Source organism: Osmerus eperlanus, chromosome 6 (assembly GCF_963692335.1).
Source record: "Osmerus eperlanus chromosome 6, fOsmEpe2.1, whole genome shotgun sequence".
Taxonomy (NCBI): Eukaryota; Metazoa; Chordata; class Actinopteri; order Osmeriformes; family Osmeridae; genus Osmerus; species Osmerus eperlanus.
In genome coordinates, this window is record NC_085023.1 from 10,768,601 (window position 1) to 10,787,195 (window position 18,595).

General features: G+C 47.9%; 1 protein-coding gene across 2 annotated transcripts in view; it reads right to left on the bottom strand.

Annotated features, from left to right (window-relative positions):
* Positions 1 to 249: 249 nt before the first annotated feature.
* lrmda (leucine rich melanocyte differentiation associated) overlaps positions 250 to 18,595 on the bottom strand; it is a 187,293-nt gene continuing 168,947 nt past the window's right edge. The window contains exon 8 of one of the 2 annotated variants that reach the window (XM_062463438.1): positions 250 to 1,548. In XM_062463438.1, the coding sequence (XP_062319422.1) occupies positions 1,469 to 1,548 (80 nt within the window). In that variant the 3' untranslated portion in view covers positions 250 to 1,468. Of the gene's footprint in view, positions 1,549 to 14,880; positions 15,140 to 18,595 lie in introns of those variants that run through there. The other variant, XM_062463439.1, reaches the window with a different exon arrangement.

An 18,595-nucleotide genomic window follows, 5' to 3' on the forward strand; every position in this document is an offset into this window, starting at 1 on the left:
CTTAGGAACAGGTTTTTTATTGGTCAAAATGGGTGGTGAAAAAAAAAGATGCATCAGTTCTACAATCACTTCAACCTTCAGTTAAAGTTAGGTGTGAGTCATGCTTAAGAGAGACGGTGGTTTTTGCTGCATACAGTACAGGTGGATGTTGATGGAGATTCAAAATGTTTGAATCTAATGAAGGTGCAAATGTTTATGATGGCAAAGGAATACAAATAGAATACCATCCACTAATATTTAACAAGCATATGTGAAACCATTGATATTTTGACCAATACATGAAACAGACAGTGCTTGCGTAAACAGTTTTTTAATTAATAAACGAAGGATGAATTTTAAAGGCGAGTATTACAAAACGTAATTTCTTCATTTCCATGTGCCGATTTTACATTTGATTATTTTGCCGATGCTTTTGTCCTTCCTTCTACGCACATCCAATCTAACAATGTTTTATACAAGATTAAAAACTACTATCAAATTATTTATATAAAAACACAGGATATGATTTGGTAACACATACATTTATATAGGTGAAAGCATGAAAGCAATCCAAAATATGCACAAAAGAGGTAACACGAATAGGAATTGCATCAGTTTCAATATAATACAGCACATTATTATGATACTGATATTACCTTGATTATATATTATAAGAAGATCTTGAGGGAGCTAGATATGGTTAGTTATCACACACCCAAAATTAAACACTGTAAAATAGGACGTATATCAGATTTGGCTCAAGACTGCAGATGAGGAATATAAAACCCGAAATGATGTTATAAAAAAGACATCCTTCCGAGGACTGAACCTATTACGTGGAGCTTTGTCCTATCCATCCCTATCTGCCCTTTCTCTCTTCATCGCCATCTCTGCGTCTGCCCCCCTCCAGCGCTCCGCTCTGCGCACGCCCAGATAGGGCTCAGGTGTGACCTTTCACCCCTGCTGACTGGCGGTAGGGGACGGGTGATCCATCATGGGCGCCGCGGCTGTCAGAGCAGGAGCTTGGCTGGATGTGTCTGTCACCGTGGTGACTTTGGCGGGTGTGTGTTTGTGTGTATGTGAGGGAGGGAGGGAGGGAGAGAGAGACAGGGGGAGAGAGAGTAGCAAGGTTGCCTGTGCGTAGAGGTAATCATGTCAATCTGAGTGTCAGCGCTCACTCTGGGAGTGGAGAGTGGAGCAGACAGCAGAGGCAGCAGAGGCAGAGGGGGGGCACCACAGGCCTGGCTTTAGCTGCCTACACATGCCACCGTGACAAGGGGGCTGGCGCGGGGGGGCGCCAGGGGCTTGGGGGGGGGGGAATACTGTTTCAAAACACTTTTCCTGTTTCAATTAAACCTCGACCTAACAGGGCCGATAAGATGAATCGAAGATAGGGGAATGACATAGTTCATCGTTTATAAATAAGGAATCGGTCGGTTACTCAGTCTGTCTGTCTGTCTGCCCGTCCGTCCAATAGTCCAACAGTCCATCAGAGCTGGTCGTTGCGGATGAACCGGTTGCCCTCGGAGTGTTTTCCGTAGTAGACGTAGCGACACTTAGCAAATACACCTGGAGAAGACAGACAACAGCAAGGAGAGAGAGAGAGACATTATCATAACAATTAAAAAACTATTAACCATCAAGTAGATAGACCACGGTTCTGACACATTCAGTCCCTCTTTCGATATAATTTGCTATTGAACCGTCTTCGTACTGCATCTATCAGCAGTGTACATTATGGGTGTACAGTGCTGTCAATACTGTGTGAATAATTTGATGGTGGTAGCTTACAGATGTTACAAGGGTCATCTGTCAGCCCCTCCCTCCCTCTCCAGGTTGAACCAGGAGGAGTGTGTGTGTGTGTGGGGGGGGGGCTGAGTGTCTTCCTGGTGAGGTAGGGCAGTGGGGGAACAGTGTTTGGCCCCAGGGCGCTGTCTAGACAGTAATGAAGCTACAGCCCTACCTCCACCATCGCAGAGACAGACAGACAGGCGAACAGGGACAACATATTGCGGGCAATTACTATAGAGCATGTATGTGTGTGTGTGTGTGTGTCTAACTTGCTAGCCTAGGGAGACGTTCAGGACTCTATGGGTTAACTCCGGGCCGTGGCTGGCTCTGATGGCACAGCGCTCAGAGTGCCACTCCATGAACGTGGCAGGCTGCAGCCAGGTGTCGCCGCTCGGCAAATGAGGCAAGGACAAGTGGCATTAGCGTCGTCCAATGATCCTCTTGACAGAGGAACAGATACGCGCTCTCGCCCCGCCCGCCATTTTTTGTTCCATTTTTCTTAACAGACATCAAGAGCATTAGTCAGCCAGGAGGGCAGAGACCCAGGACGGGATGAGGGGTGTCACACGGGAGTGTGAGGGGGGTGCCGCGAGCCCCACAGCCAGTCACATAATCCAAGGGGACGTTGTCACGAGGGAAGGGAGGGAGACGGGCCCCTCGGATGGCACGTCGTGACAGGAAGCAGAGAAGGGCAAGAAGATACCGGTGCCATATTAGTGCCAGGCATATTCCGATGCCACCCTCGATTCTAACCCAACCTGACACGTCGCTCTCTCTCTCTCCTTCCTCCCTCCCTCCTTCCCCTCTCCCTTCAAAGTAGCCTCGGCTAAGTCACAGACTCACTCACTCTCGCGCACACACACTTTTTTTTTCTTTTTCCTCTCCTGATGTCTGCGCGGCTCCCTTACAGCGATGGGGAGGCTGTTGTGTCAGGGTTGGGGAGAGGCTGTGCTGCGACTCACAGGCCCGGGGACAAGCTCAGTCAATCTAAATCTGGACTTTGTAGTAGAGGAGCGCTCATTTCCTCTCACAGCCCGGCGACTTGAGGTGATCCAAACACTGAAGTGTGAGGAGCTGTCACCTCAGATAAAAATCCCAGACAAGCTTCATGCCTGCTTGCTCCCCGGTGTGTGACTGTGTGCATGTCTGTCTGTGTGTGTGTGAGTCTGGGTGCGAGAGAGAGAGAGAGAGAGTTTGTGAGCAGTGGTTCAGGATGACTCTGGCAGCGAGAGGAGAATGAATTCCAGCTGCCGCACTTCGCCTGGGGACATAGGTGTCTCGGGCTGGAGAGCTGGGCTCCACGCCACACGGCACCGGTCGTCTCACAGAGGTCTGATCACAGGAGCGCCGGCTCCCTCACAAACCCAAGCCCCCCCCCCCTTCCCTCGCCCTTGTGCAGAGACAGAAGACTTGATCCCCGGGGGTGTGGGGCTGGCGCCCTTCAAAGAGAAAACCTCCAGCCAGGCTAGAGGCCCTTCTTACTTCACACTCTGCTGACCACAACCCCAGGGAGCGCCGTGTGATAGGTCACTTACACATTCCCGAGGTTCGATAGCACCAATCAGGGAGCTGAGACTCTGCCAGAGTGCCCTTACAGAGACACCTGGGAACGAAGGACAGGAGACAATCAGAGGAGACGAAGAGAGCGGCGGAAAACCAAAAGATGGGGTCTGATTTCCTCCCTGGAGACTGGTGGAAGGAGGGGTGTGTCTGTTTCATCTAGTTAAGCAGTCCAGTGTATCCTCCAGGGAGGGGTGGGGGTGGGGGGGTGGGGAGGAGAAGGAGCAGCCACGGTCGTTCTTACATAACACCCTGAGAGACCTGCCCAGGCACAGGGGAGCGGCTTGGTGATCTGATACTTAATAACAAACGGTTGCGCACCATTTCCTGGCGTCAGCGATGGCCTCTCCCACATCCCAGGCCTGACCCATTATCTCTCTCTCCATCCTTCTTTCTCTCTCTCTCTCTCTCTCTCTCCATCCTTCTCTCTGTCTCTCTCTGTCTCTCTCTCCTTCTCTCTGTCTCTCTCTCTCTCTCTCTCTCTCTCTCCATCCTTCTCTCTGGCTCTCTCTTTCCACACACCAACACACACAGCCTTGCTGAGAACAGAGCGCGGCACATCAAGTGACACATTATATGAAGTGGATCTGGAAGCTAATGTTTTCCATGGTGCCCCCCTGGCAGAGCAACAGTCAGGCCTCCTGCCCTGCGTGTCACGCAGCACCTTGTCGTTCTTCAAGGGGAGCCCTTCTCCCGTCTGTGCTGAAGGAGCGCAGTAGGCGCGTTGGATGCGGGCCCCTGTGCATGCCAGCGGCGCTGCCGAGACCAGATTACACAGAACATGTGTCCTCCCCACAGGGGCTTGATGGCAGCACTACCAGGGAAGAGGGCTGTGCAGAACCCACGTTGTGAAGCCAGATGAAACCCATTTACATTTAAAACCCCATGTCATGTGGTACAAGTATATATATTTTCTTTTATGAACTACGCTTGAAGTGACACATTTTCACTACTTGCTCCAACTGAGTGAATTTATACATACATAAATATATAGTAAATGACTGTCTCTACTAAATATAGGATGGATGTGCTGAGAGGATTTAAGAGAGAAACGGCCACAGCCAAAGATAGTGACAATGACCTGCAGCAAAAGAGAGAGACACAGATGGATGGGCTGGAGAGGGTTTAATGATTACTCCCTGCATACAATCAGCTGTCGGAGGGCCATCGATATGTCAGGAAGACGCGGATCTGAGGGACGTGGCTCTCTCGTCGAGGTTCTCTCTCCCACGCCAGGCCCCAGATCTCATCTGCTCCCTCCAGGCCCTGTTCGAGTCTGCCTTCCCTGCTCCAGTCACTCCCCTACTCTCTTCCTCCTTTCACCTCTTCCTCTCATCACCTTTCCTTTCCCCCTCCCCCTACCTGTTCCATCAGAGCGGTCATCCATCAGGGTAATCAATTAACAATGCCAAAACATTTCCAGTAGTCTCTCACAGGGTTGAAATAAACTGGAGCAGGAAGAGAGAGAGAAACAGAGCGCGAGAGAGAGAGAGAGAGAGAGAGAGAGAGAGAGGAGCTGGGGCCTCTCAGGTTCCGTGTGACGGTGAGTTACCGGCCTGGGTGCAGGCTACTGTGAGCCTGGCTTATTATTGTGAACGCTATCCATCTTGGCTGTCCTTTTATCAGTCCCCACACAAGCTCATTTGATGACCCCCCCCCCCTCCCTCCCTTCCAAGCCATAAGGGAAGACCAACACCTACAGTAAAGCCACAGAGTGTCTCGCAAACAAACAGCGGCTGGGTAGCTAGTCAGACCCCACTCATCGTTTGACACAAAAGCACCTGAGGGGGAAACATTGAAATAATATTCGGGTGACTGAGAGGGGAGTGTATCAAGCACACTAAATGTGTGTATGGGCTCACGGAACATATGGAGCATTATTGATTTGTAAGCGATTCTTTGTGTATGTCAGATTTTATGGAGAGGCGGTTCCTGCAGTGTGTGTTTGAGCCAGAGATTACAGAACCGTATAACTTTCCACAGAGCATACATTGGCATACATCCCCTTCCCCTATTCTTCCCAGAAAGAGTGAGGGAAGAGAGAGGGAGCGAGGGAGGGAGAGATCGAGATAGGAAAAGTGGGGAGGGGGTGAATACTGCAGTGTACAAAACCACACTCCCTGGATTTTGTCAGTTATTAAATCAAACATGGGCGTTGTGTATTGCATGCACGCGTGTCTGTGTGTTTCGAGCGGTGTTGTGTGCAGCTACAGATCAAATAGCAGGTTCCCATGTGCTAGCTTGTCTTGTGTAGACCAGGCCTGAGCCCCAAGCTAATGCCGAACCACAAACTACTGACAGCTCATGACACCAGGCCAAGCATGGGCTTAGACAACACATCTGTTTACTGTCAAACAGCACTACCTGGGTTGTTCTAAGGACAATCGAGCAATAGACTTTAATCCTATTATGACATTGTCGACATTATGGACTAGGCACATGGCACGCAGAGTACCAGAATCGGCAAGCGTTGTAAGACAAATCAAAGAAGGATTCTCTTAAAAACAAATATTATTGCGAGTTAGCAGGCCTGCCATGACAGATTGGTAGAGAATGGGCTCCTAACTCGACCCTATCCATTAGTCGACAGAATGTCAACATCCATGGTGTCACCCCTCTCTCTCTGGCCTCCCAAGGGAGATGCCCAGTGCGTAACTTACAGACTTAAACTGACATTTGTCCTCTTCCAATAAAAAAAGATAATATATTTAGTCTATTAAACATAAACAGCTGTCATTATGATGCATGCCCTGGTGCGAGGCCTTCCCTGTTCCCCCGAACGCTGTTTACTGCAGCCATACAACTGCAACGCCTGCATGTTCTCAACTTCAGCGCATTGATTAAACTTTTAAATGGCTGCCATATAACCCGGGGGACATCAGGGTGATTAATTTGCGTCAATGTTCATCTGTAATTCATTAGCCATTTATACTCCCCACATCCACACAGGCTATCAGGGAAATGCACCCCATTTTTCACCCAGGCAGAGAGGCAGGGGAGCGGGGGAAAGAGAGCAGGCGAGAGGAGGGAGAGAGAGGAGGAAGGAAGGGGAGGTGGTTATCCTGAATACAAATCAAGCACTCAAGAGCAAGCAGTCCACTCCCACATGGCCTACAGGATCCCTCAAGGTACACGATACTGTAGTAATAGTAGCGTGGCTAAATTCAATTTACAATTACTTTCTCAACAGTTATACGGTTCGTCACACAAGGCACACTAGCGTGTTCGTTCTTAACACAGTTGCTGTACAAAAACAGTATTAGTATGGATAGATGAGTATCAAGGTGCATTCTTTTATTACAATTGTATGTGATAATCCTGTGATTAAAACCCTCTCACACATACCAGAAAACATAACAAGTAAAATAATGATATATGGGTCCAAAGGTCTGAGACCACACTGAACATTTGATGGGAGATTTGAAGACTGAGAAAGTCAAGCATTCTTGTCATCACAATTTCACTCTTTGGAACATTGTCAAACCCAGCTGGGATAAAAGAATGCCTATACACACTGTTATGAAAGCAAAAAAGGGGACATGCCAAATAGTAAGATATTCAGAAATTCATGTACATTTCTTGCAAAGTCAACTTTTCACTCAAATTGTTAAGCTGATATTATTTGTCTTTATTACATTCAAACCAAATGTAAAAATGTAAGCATCCTGACTACTGGCCTCAGCGTTTTGGACCCTACTGTATGTACATGTATCTTGCCGCATGGAACATCACAGAGAGATGATTCACCATGTTCATCCTCCTCACTGCCCTGCCCTGTGCTGTCAGACTGAACCAGGTTGGTTCAGCTCTGGTATACAAGCTCTGGTGCGGCCTGTGCCAGTTAGTCGGTGGTTAGTACATCAGCAGTCCTCAGTCAAATCATAGTGCAACTTCATCCTTCACCTGGCTTCTTTGAACACATCCTGAATGTTTCATTTGCTGTGACGTGCGATACATCTGAAGCACTGCGGCTTCCCTGGCAGTTTGTTTCGATTTTATTGTCATATTTTGACTTTCATTGACATTACAAATTATTTTTATTAGGGTCGAAGATTCCAAATTCCAAGACGAAAGAGAGACGGAGATGGATTTAGGAGCCGTGTGCATGACTCAGATAAAAATGTGCACAGGAAGCCAAGAACGATGAAAAGGGGGGAGGAGGTGTGTGTGTGTGGGGGGGGGGGGAGTTGAGGGATTTGCTTTTGCCCTGCTCTGATAGGCTGTCGGAGAGAGGTTGCCAGGTCATGACTCAGCAGCTCTGATCAATACCAGGTTGACGTGATTTTTCTTACAGAGAAAAAAAAACACCACAGGTCTATTTACAGATCCATGGCACACTGTGTGGTGTTTCAGAACGGGACTTTCCCTATGGGTTGTACAAGATCAATGGGCTGTCTCGGTGTTCAAATCAAGTGCACCACGGTTCAGAGAGTCTATTGTCTTTGTACGTAAAAAGTGTGCCGTGTTCACCTTAGTAGCTTCGAGTCACCCTTGGAAAGCAATGACCCGTTTGTATTAGCTCACTAGATAAGAACCAAACCTAGTCAATGGAGAGTGGTATTATTCATTGATGGATGAATTAGAGTTACGGCTTGATAAATGCCTATCACTCTTAGCTCCCAACTTAAGAGGACGAGGGGGAAATTGAATTCCTGGGGACATAAATTTTGACTGAAGAAGCCGATTACAGCCGTGGGGGCAAGCCTAATGAAAAACCGGTGAAATTAATTCTACAGACATTTATTTTACATGAAGACACGGACATACACTGGATAAAGTAGCTCTGCAGTCTGAAGATAAGAGGGGAGTCGTTTGAATCTTAATCCCCTTTGGAAATCCATTCTGAAGACCTGGACTATCTTACAAGAGACTTACAACAGCACTGACTATAATATTGATAGTGTACTTCAAAAATAAACAGTGAAAAAGACAAATGTCAGCGCAATAATTTTGAAGTGGGTATTACTGTTGATATAAAAAAAAAAGCTTGTCTGCCCTTGAGGATCCTTATACAACCACAAATGATACCGGTAATCATACAGCGCACCGTCATTAGTCCCATCAACGCGCAGGCTACAAATCACCACCACAGAGCTTGGCTGGACACTGATTGATCTTGTTCTTCATTACATCCCGGGTTTCTAATTAAAAGAAAAGCCGAGATAAGTGGTATAAACCTCCAAACGAAAGAAGTGAAAACTGCAATTAGCGATTTAGCTGCTTGCGGTAATGGCGCCGTTAGCAAGAATGGACGTGGAGTCACTCATTTACAGTTTAATCACTAGGACAGGATTCAATAACAAAAGAGCGTTCTATTAATCACAGGAGAGTGATAACTTTACTTCTCATCTGTGTGACATTGGAGGGAGGGATGAATTAATGATGCTCTCAATACGAACACATTAAATAATAATTATCAGGCAAAACAGCATGAAAGGGACTGGGTAATGAAGCCCATTGTCAGGTCAATTACAACCGCATCAACTGTTCAAAGACCAGACAGTAGTTACTAGACGGCCATGTAGGGAAGGACAATAGTGACATTATCATCAAAACGGATGATTCAGGTCAAGTATCTGTTCATAAAAACGGTTTTAGCATTACCGTTAAGGGTGAAGCTACAGGAGGGTTAAGTTAAGAAGAGCAGATGAAAGCTTTGTGGTTGTCAAACGTCATCATTTAGGAGCTTTTATCCAAAAGACAATAAAATACTTCACGCATCAAGAGCGTAATGGCACCTCAGCACCTGTCATATTGGATTCTCATCAAACTGCAGATGACCAGAGGACACAGAAAAATACATTCATAAACCTTTACAAAACTTTACCCACCCACGCGATATTGCGACACAGCAATACAATTTCTGTTTGGCACTTTTCCTGCCTCGCACCGCGTAAACATCCTTCCGTACAACTAACTCCTCCTCTCCGAGACATCAATTACCACTTGTCCAGAGCTGCCCTGAACCCTCTCTTAAAACAAGCGCTCTGGCAACCTCCGGAGTGACACATATCAATAGTAATCTGACGTCTGGCACTGTAGCTGTCCCCTACGCAAGGCTGGCTGGCTGCACCTGCCTGGCCAAAGGGGGGGGGGGGGCTCTCTGCCCTCCCCACCACCTCCCCCTGCAGACAGCAAACACAACACTTATTACTCCACATCCTGGCCCTGCTAAGTGACTGGCCTGTCTGCAACACTCCGGGAGCCTGTTATTAGACTGGTTTCAGCATGGATCCTGACGCCTGCTAGGCAGCTTGCTACCTGGGGCTGTGCGCCTGGCCGCCCGGCCGGCCGGATGGTGATTTGACATGACATGGTGACAGAAAACATCGGAAAGGGGGATGTGGGGGGGTAACAAAAGAACAAGGGATAGCAGAGAGGGAGATGAGGAGAGAGAGAGAGAGAGAGAGAAAGAGAGGAGGGGAGAGAGAGAGGGGGGAAGAGAGAGAGAGAGAGAGAGAGAGAGAGAGAGAGAGAGATAGGGATGCTGGGTGGGTAGGTTGGCCAGAGCCCTCGTGGTGCAGGGTGTGCCCATCAACACAGATAAATGTTAGCCGAAAGCGCTGTGTCACAATGATGGAGGGTTTGGATGGCTCACATCAGTCCTTCATCTGACTGGGAGATATCAATCTTACGGTCTAATACAAAAAGACACGGCAAACTATACTTTCACAGTGGCCTCCTCTCCTGTCTTTCTTCTCCCTCTCCCTGTCTCTCTTTTTGTTCGGCTTCATCAGTAACCATAACTGTCAGGGATCCATTGACCACACTCTCACTTTCACATCCCATTTCTTCTGTCTCCAGCACTCACAATCAAACAACGCGGCTGAGGGCGGAACCGCAACTAGCAATTTATTTACCATCATTATTACAATTTACTATGACTGAATTACATTTACTACAATCATTGGAGATGAACGGAGATACTCATTTACATGAATGCTGCAGATACACTATTTACATGAATCGTTATCAGGTTTGATGCATGTTGTGTATTGTGACACATTTAACTGAAATACAGTATGAGATACAGTAACTGAGATGGCCGATAATCCATGACGTCCCAGTGACGTCACATGACACCCGAGACCCTGAAATTGAGTGTGAAATCCCATTATGCCACACACCGACCGAATTTAAACAGATGATCCGAGCGCTACCCAATCAGCTGAGAGGCCGAGGTGATAAAAGGCCTGGCTCATGTGGAGTGCTTCGTTCCCCCTGGCCTTGACTGTGGCGAGTCAGACAGATGGCCTTACTGTAACTCTACTCCTCTTAATTAATATGACACATCCTTCCTCCACATGCAAGGAGGGGAGGGATGACTAACAGCGTGTCTGTCCCTCCCCATGAGGGATGGTTCCCCCTCCCTGCCTCTTCCTCCTTTGCATCCTAGTCCACCCCCCCCCCCCTTCCACCCACCCTTTGTTCTTCTGTCTTTTCTACATGTTGGTCTCGCTTCTTCGCTCATTTGTCGCTCTTTCCTTTCATTTCTGTCTAGCGGCGCCCGGTCTCTCTCTCCCCCCCCTCCTCATATTCCTTTTCATTCTTCCTCCCCCCTCTCCTCTGTCTCTCCTCTGTCTCTCCACAGTTCCCCTGCCCTCCACCCTCGGACTGTCCCCAGCCCTCTGCACATCTCCTGACAGGCACTATAATAACGCTCGTACATCACCGCCCTGAAAGTCCAATAACCTAAATCTTCACTTGCCACATACCCCAGGACTCAATTACTTTATTGACATGTAATCTTCATAAGGGGGAGAAATATTGAGCATGGAAGGTCAGCCGGTTATGAAGACATATTATCATATTATCTGCATGAAGCTTGTAGGGGCTAGGACCTGACAAAGCTAATTAGAATGGTACATGTTTCAGAGCTCACAGGGTATTATGTGCTTGGCTGCATGGCTGAACCGCAGCTGAGGTATGGAGGGGAAGGGGATGAGATCGCCAACCTGCGGTAATAGGCGCTGGATGTCATCTCAGGGCATGGGAATTAATGAAGCCAAATACTGCCGACCGCGCATCACAGGACTTATGCCTTTGATCAGTTCATTCGCGTCTCCGAGGCCCTGAACGACCGGCAGCCGGAGCCAAATAGCGGACAACACGATAACGGCGACGCGTGTCCGGATCGAAAACTGGACAACAACTAATCCCGGAAGAAGTGCTGTAAGTAGTGTTTCAAGTCCAGCAGATAGGAGCTGTTGTTGGAGCCCCTCCTCGGCCCATGTGTCAGTGCTGGTTAGTGATGGTGGGAGGCAGGCCCACTGGCTGTGTTATCTCTACTCTCCCAAGGTTATCTTCATATCCTCCTCTCTGGCTGGCCATTAGGATCTACAGTACAGCCTGCTACACAGAAGGGGGAAAGATAATGCCGCAAATCATCTCCTGCTGTAGGTGTCTGCTCAGTACTAAATACGTTGGCCCGAAATAAAATAAAAAATGTTATGCTACTTTTTATGCTAAAAAGTCTGTTTTTCTCCCTTTTAAACTGAGACACTGCTGGTGCCAAAAGGCATCCAAAGACAGGCGCTTAGCTACTGTAGTCTCCCTGATATAACACGCCCAGAGTCACGCCCATAATGGTGTATCTCAGGGTCATGGCATGTAAACAGCATACAGCACCGCTAGACATGCTGGCGTGTTCACTTCGGTTCATCTCATTCCATAGGCCGCTTTTCTGGCTGGCCTGTGTTCCTATGCTCATGTGTGTTCCCCCAGATGATGCCTGCTACGTTGGAAAAGCTCCACTGCAGGGGCTGCTGGGATGAGCTCCCAGGGCTGGCATGTTAGCACCAGCTAATGGTGTCAAGTAGGGAGACATATTTTAGCTATTCTCAGAGGCTTTTCAAAAAGGCTTTTTTTTTTTTTTTTTTTTTTAAGCCTTTAAACAAAAGGTCATATTTGTTTTTCAGAAATTTGGTAGCGTGCTACAATGCATTATACTGCATATAATCACATTTAAAATGGCCTTTTATATGACTAACTAAAAGATAAGTTGTGGCAGTTATTCTAGGTTCAAATTCCCCACACATCTCTGCAGTGCTAGACAGATACCATCTACTGACTACAGCCTCAGGGCTGTTCAGGAGTTCTACTTGTAAAGAATACTGTCCTGGGGGAGGGGAGATAATCATTTAAAACTCATGGATTACATTTATTCAGTCCAACCTAAACGGCTAATTCAAGCCAATATTTTTGACACAGCATGTCAAAAATGACCATCAAATGATCCCAGCAAAACAACTCGTCCTCGCTTATCAATGTGAAGAAGAAAACCCTTTGTTTCTTTTTAAAGTGACATCACCTGGGAATCCTTGTGACAGATTAAAAGGTTGTTTTGAACTCCCAAGCATTTATGTCAATGAACTCTCCGCTCTCTTTGTGCGACTGGCGGGGCTGCAATATTAGTGTAGGAGCAGACTATAAAAGACCTGCTATTTCCTGAAACTCAAGGAACCGTTTAGATTCACGGGACACAAAACCCACAAGACATTTCAACACAACAGGCACATCACTTCTGAGCAGCTAGCCTGGTGTTGCTCACGGCAACGTTTTCCCTGCAAACAACGACCCTCGGCGTAAATGCCGGCCTACTCAAACCGGCGGTACTCCAGCTAGCTCCTTCAGTCGGAGAGCTTCGCAGACGCAATGCTCCGATTCTGCCTCGAAACAGGTTTGGTTGCTTTGCATTGGAGGGATAGTGGCTCTCAGTTCCCTACATGCGGCTGATCCAAGCCCAGCATTCCAGACGGCCCGGATGCAGTGAATAATCTAAATGGGAGTTAATGTGAGCTATGCTGATACTCAAGACAATAGTTGGTGTTCAGACATCATGGCTTAGTGTCTTGCTGATTGTATATTGATGTGGAGCCAGTTGACAATAAATCACTGGACTCAGCAGCGAGCGAGAAAAACTGTTTAGACAACAGCCCAATGGAGCTTACCGTAATTGACAGATGAGCTCAGCTTCTTCCGCCACAATAGCTTTGGAGCGTTGAGACTATACGGCAAATGTGTGTGTGTGTGTGTTTGCAATGCTTTTGCCGTGCATAAGATATGTGAACCTGTCCGTGTGTGCGTGTTCACGAAAGGACGTCGAGCCTGATATGTCACTTACAGACGCCGTCCGTCTCCTAACGGCGTCCGGACTCCATCTTTCATGTTGCTGAGTAAATTAACCATGCGTGCGCCCCCGACCCTCACCGCTCTGATGACACTGCCATTGCTTGGCGCGTGTTACAAGCAAGCGTAACAAAGGGACGGGTGATGTAGTGGCGTCATTAAGTCGTGTGGATCAGGGTTGTCGGCCGGTATGATGAACGGCGACGCAGCCAGCTGGATTACATTCTCGTCGGGCAGACACGATCACCTGACTGCTGTTACGGCCCGTTTTCATCTTGGCTGATTAGGACAGGAACATTGACAAGGGTTCCTCAATTACGGCATTGCGATCATCTATTCTGATCCGGGCTGATTAAAGAAGCACGTCATCAAGGCCCCCCGGGAAACACAGCTAACATAAACAAGCGTTCATGACTTGCATTGTTATCGCTGCCACAGTTCCGTTTCTATCAGGAATGCATAGCTGGAGACACATCTCCACTTATGGATGGTAATGACAGGATTCATTGTGGTCTGCGGTCCCCTCAGGAAGATAAATAGCAGCGCATCCGCCAAACCATTAATACCCCTTCATCAGCACGAGGAGGCCCATCACACAGACTCCCCATCTGGGTCGAGGGGGAGAGGGGAGGAGGGCACAGGAGGACCCAGCATCGATCTTGCTGTAAAAATATCCATACCTCCTGGACGCCCAGCTTCTGTCATAAATTACCATGATGGCCTCCCTTGGTGTGAGGAGCAGGAGTGCTGCAGAATCCTTCTCTGGCGTCTGACAGGACTCAAAGTTCCACTGGAAACACTAGAACGCATCTCCGGTGTCCTGAACTGCATCTACAAATCACGGCCACCACATGAATGATGGCACGACCGCATTAGCGCCGCTACTCAGAGGCCAATCAAAGATCGCCAGTTGGGCCTGATTTACGCTCTGTCGTTTTCCTGAGACTGACCGGCGCAACTGGTCCGGATTTGGCAAGAGCTCGTGTCCTTGTCCGTCTCCCTGACACTGTCTCTGTAGAGGCCAACGTGTCGCTTCACACTTAGTGCGCCACGCATGTGTAAGTCTAAATTGGTGAGGCCACGACACTTACTGCCTTCATAAATAATATGAGCGTGTAGCTTATGGTCATGGAAAGTATAGACAGTCATTTTACCATCGCTCAAAAGGAAGAGTTCACATTTCGTATGACTTCTATCATTCCAAGATGGTCGACAGTTGAGTAAGAGATCTCAATCTGAGACACTAAAACACATGAAAGTGTTTATGAGTTTCTGAAAAAGTTTTACGCAATGATACAACATCATACCCTGGCAGAGAGATTAAGGACTTTCCGCAACCTGAACATTTTGTTGATACGCAGCAATTTCTGAAATAAAATATTCATTTCATCTACAAAACCTAAGTGGCACGGTTATCAGAATCTTTATAGTTCTTTAGTCATAACAAATTCAGCACATTTTCTACTTGACTCGCAAGCCATATTAAGGCAAAATCAAAAAGAGAAATATTTACTTTAACGCACTAAGGAAGGTTTGCACAAATAAAACAACAAATATCTTAAATGAAATCAAGAATAGTCCTGACACAGAACTTGACAGTGTCATTTCTCCTCTTGAAGTTCCGGCTGTAGACTTCCAACGTCAGTTTAAGAACTCCAGACTCTCAGGAGAGTACGCACATCTAACAGGAAGGTAAAAACAATAGTGTCAGTGACATTTCCCCCAAAGCACAAACAGAATTATTCAGACAGGGAGAGAGACAAGAGTTGGAGAAAGGGTAGAGGATAAGAGAAAGACAGAGAGAGAGAATAAAAGAGAGATAGAGAGAGATAGAGAGAGAGAGAAAGAGAGACAGAGAGAGAGAATATAAGAGAGAGAGAGAGAGAGAGAGACATAGAGAGAAAGAGAACCTAACCCGATAAGGGAGAGATAATGACACTTGGTAGAAGACAGCCATCTCAGAGGCAGTTTAGAGCTGGCGTAGCAGTCGAAAACTGTCAGGGAAGTTACCGAGGCTTCCCTGGTATTTTAATCTAGCCAGAGAGAAAAGGACAGAGAAAGAGAAAGGGAGCGAGGACAGAGAGAGAGAGAGAGAGAGAGAGAGAGAGAGAGAGATGGAGGGAGAGAGAGCGGAAGAAAGAGAATTAGAAACGGAGAGAGGAAGAACGGCCACAGAGTGCTAGTCCCTCGTAACAGCAGGGCCAGCTTCTGCCTCCACAATGAGCCCTCATCATGGGGAGGACAGGGCTCGGAGCCGCCGTGGTGCGGTGAGGGATAGCCGGCCCAGTTAGCCTCTCCCCTCGGTTCCCTCATCCATCTCCATAGCCCGGCTCTAATGGATATTCATGTTGCTGAGCCAATCCACTCCTGGGAGGAATAATACCACATCATCTGCCTCCGATAAAGGAACCAGAGCCTGTCCTCAGGAGGCTGGTGGGGGGGGGGGGGGGGGGGGGGGCACAAATACACCGCCTGTCGGGTGCTGAGGGAGAGATATGCCAGAGATCCACATTCAATCCAAACCTGGAACACCTTCCCTGCGTTTTAACCCAAAGTAGTCTGCTTTACGGCTCATGTGATATGCATGATATTTTTTCAATCAAGTCGGCCTTTTACTGTGCGCTGTACTGTTGATTGTATTGTACGTACACATTTTGGTACGTGCAATACAATTTTGCACCACAAATATCCCCCACCACTCACGGGCAAAATTGTTAAGAACCGTCAAAGTGTGCATCCCAAATGGCCGAACGACATACTGGGAATCAAAAAACACGAGCGTCTTATACACCCTATTAAATGTTTTTGAGAATTCTTCCAGTCCACCTACTGCACATTCTGCCACAATGTTAAAGCAGAGCCTGGAGGAACAACTATGCAAGACCCACACGTACTTCTTTTGTCAGTTTTATGAGAGCTCATTATGACAGAGTCAAAGTTTTAGAAACCTTTTATATGAATATCTTCAATGGGGGGGGGGGGGGGGGGAAACAAACAAACAAAACTGTTGTTAGAGATGAATCTGAAAAGCCCCATCAGCTCACAAAACGGCAAACACCCCATCAAAAAAACCCTGGCGCAGTGACAAGTACGTGTGAGACATTTTTATGGACTCATATCTTGGGATTAAAGCCATGTGTCTTTGTATAATCAGCGCGTCTCCCAGGGTAACCAACAGACAGAACCTCATCTACAAACAACAGAGGTCGTGCGATTTCGAACATAAAAGATCTTACAGGGTGTTTTCGACCAGGCACTTAAACACAAGCTTCAGTTTCCCAGGCGCTTCACTGTAAAAAAAAAGAATAATAATTAGGTGAGTGTGTAACCCACACTGTGTCTGCAACGGACGGATGACAAACCGTCAAAAAAAACGTCCGTCCAAACCTCAGACGCCAAGCGTGCGCTGTGCGTACTCGAGTATACAAGGTCCTGACAGAAATGTGATAACGGACGAGGGAAAAAGGCGGAAAGAGGGACGAAGAGGAATGGCGCGGCCCGCTTGCTGCATGCGTCTTGCTTTAATAACAGACTTAGAGGGGCCTCGGCAGAGGGGCCTGGGGTTTGTCGAGGCGTTTGAGAGTGATGTTTATCGGGGGAGAGATCTCGCTGGTAGAACCATTATGAGACTGAGTGAAATGTCTCTGGGAGCACGTACGCCCTCTTTAATGGGGGCTGCCAGGGAGCGCTCTGTCTTCTCTCACTGGAGTTGCACCGCTAACATTTCCATACTCTGAGGGGGGAAAAAAAAAACACGAAACGTTCCGAGGCAACGCCAGAGATAAAGGGAAACATTATTGATGGAGGAGAAGGGGTCTTTTTGTTAGGGGGGTTGTATTTGAGGTTGAGAGACTAACATCAGACAGAACTTAAGGTCTGAGCTGAGCTGGTCGATCCTAGCTTCATGTTAGAGCTACTAGGCTATCGTAAATTGACTATGTGTTATATGTTTACATACAAGTACATCGTGTACTTGGCACATGAAAATCACAACTTTACAATATTTTTTTGATTTATTCATAGGATCCTGTTACTATGTTCAATAGGTGGCCATTCATCGGTAGAGGTGAATAAAGTGTCATTCTCCTCTTTCCTAAAGTACTACTCTATATGGTTCGTCCTAATCGACTCGTCTCACACCGCCATCCTCAGTGTCTTGGGAGTGTCTATATGTCATACAAAGTACCAACACCCACACGCATCCCCCCCCCCCCCCCCTCTACCCCTGCAGTCCCCCACCACCAGTTTAGTCATCCATTAGTCATCCACCCCATCCAGATGTCTGGGGGCGGAGGAGGAGCGTGATACCAGCAGGTGTGTCTCTCCGTGAGCCCAGCTGAGCTCTAAAAGGCGGTGCTTAGCACCCAGAGCTCCGTCAGCTGGCCTCTCCCCGGTTTCTGGCGAGGCCCCCTCTGGCCCCCCCCACCCCCACCCCGACAGCACATTCCTCATCGTTTGGCCCCGCGCTGGCGGAAAAGGAAAGAACAAAAAAAAAACAGCCCCTCTAATAGCGCGCTCCCAACGCTTCCAGATGTTTGTTTATTTGTTGTGCAGCGACTGTAAACCAGTTTACTTGTACTTTTGGATCTCTTCCCGTTCTCCCTCTTTGGGGGGGGGGGAGGATCGGTGGGGTGTGGGGGGGTGGGAGGAGGAGGAGGTTAAGGAGAAAGAGCGGGTGCGGAAGGTTGGGGGGGGGGGAGGCCACATCACGGAGCAGGATCGCTCCCCGACGCGTAGCAGGGGGAAAGCACGCTGCAAGGTGAACGCAGAGACGGCGTCCCGGGGGCATCCTTGGCGCGGACCTGGGCCTTTGAAGGCTGCAGCTTCTCTCCGGAGGGGTTTGGAGAACAGTTGTGCGCCATTTCAAATGCATACATACAAAGCAGCTGGAGGAGCTCCCAGAACGACAACGTCAAACGGGGGCCTCACGGCTCATGTGAGACAGACACAGAGCTTTGTTGCCTCTCTGTTGACTCTGTTGCATGGAGGGATCCCCCTCCATTCAGTCCCTGTCACTACTGATGAATGGACACATCAACACACTAATCCTGTAATAGCGCTGGCTGGTGTCTAATACGTCCTAGCGGATCATATGTATTAAAATACAGGCGGACAATCATAACATGTCACGTTGGCG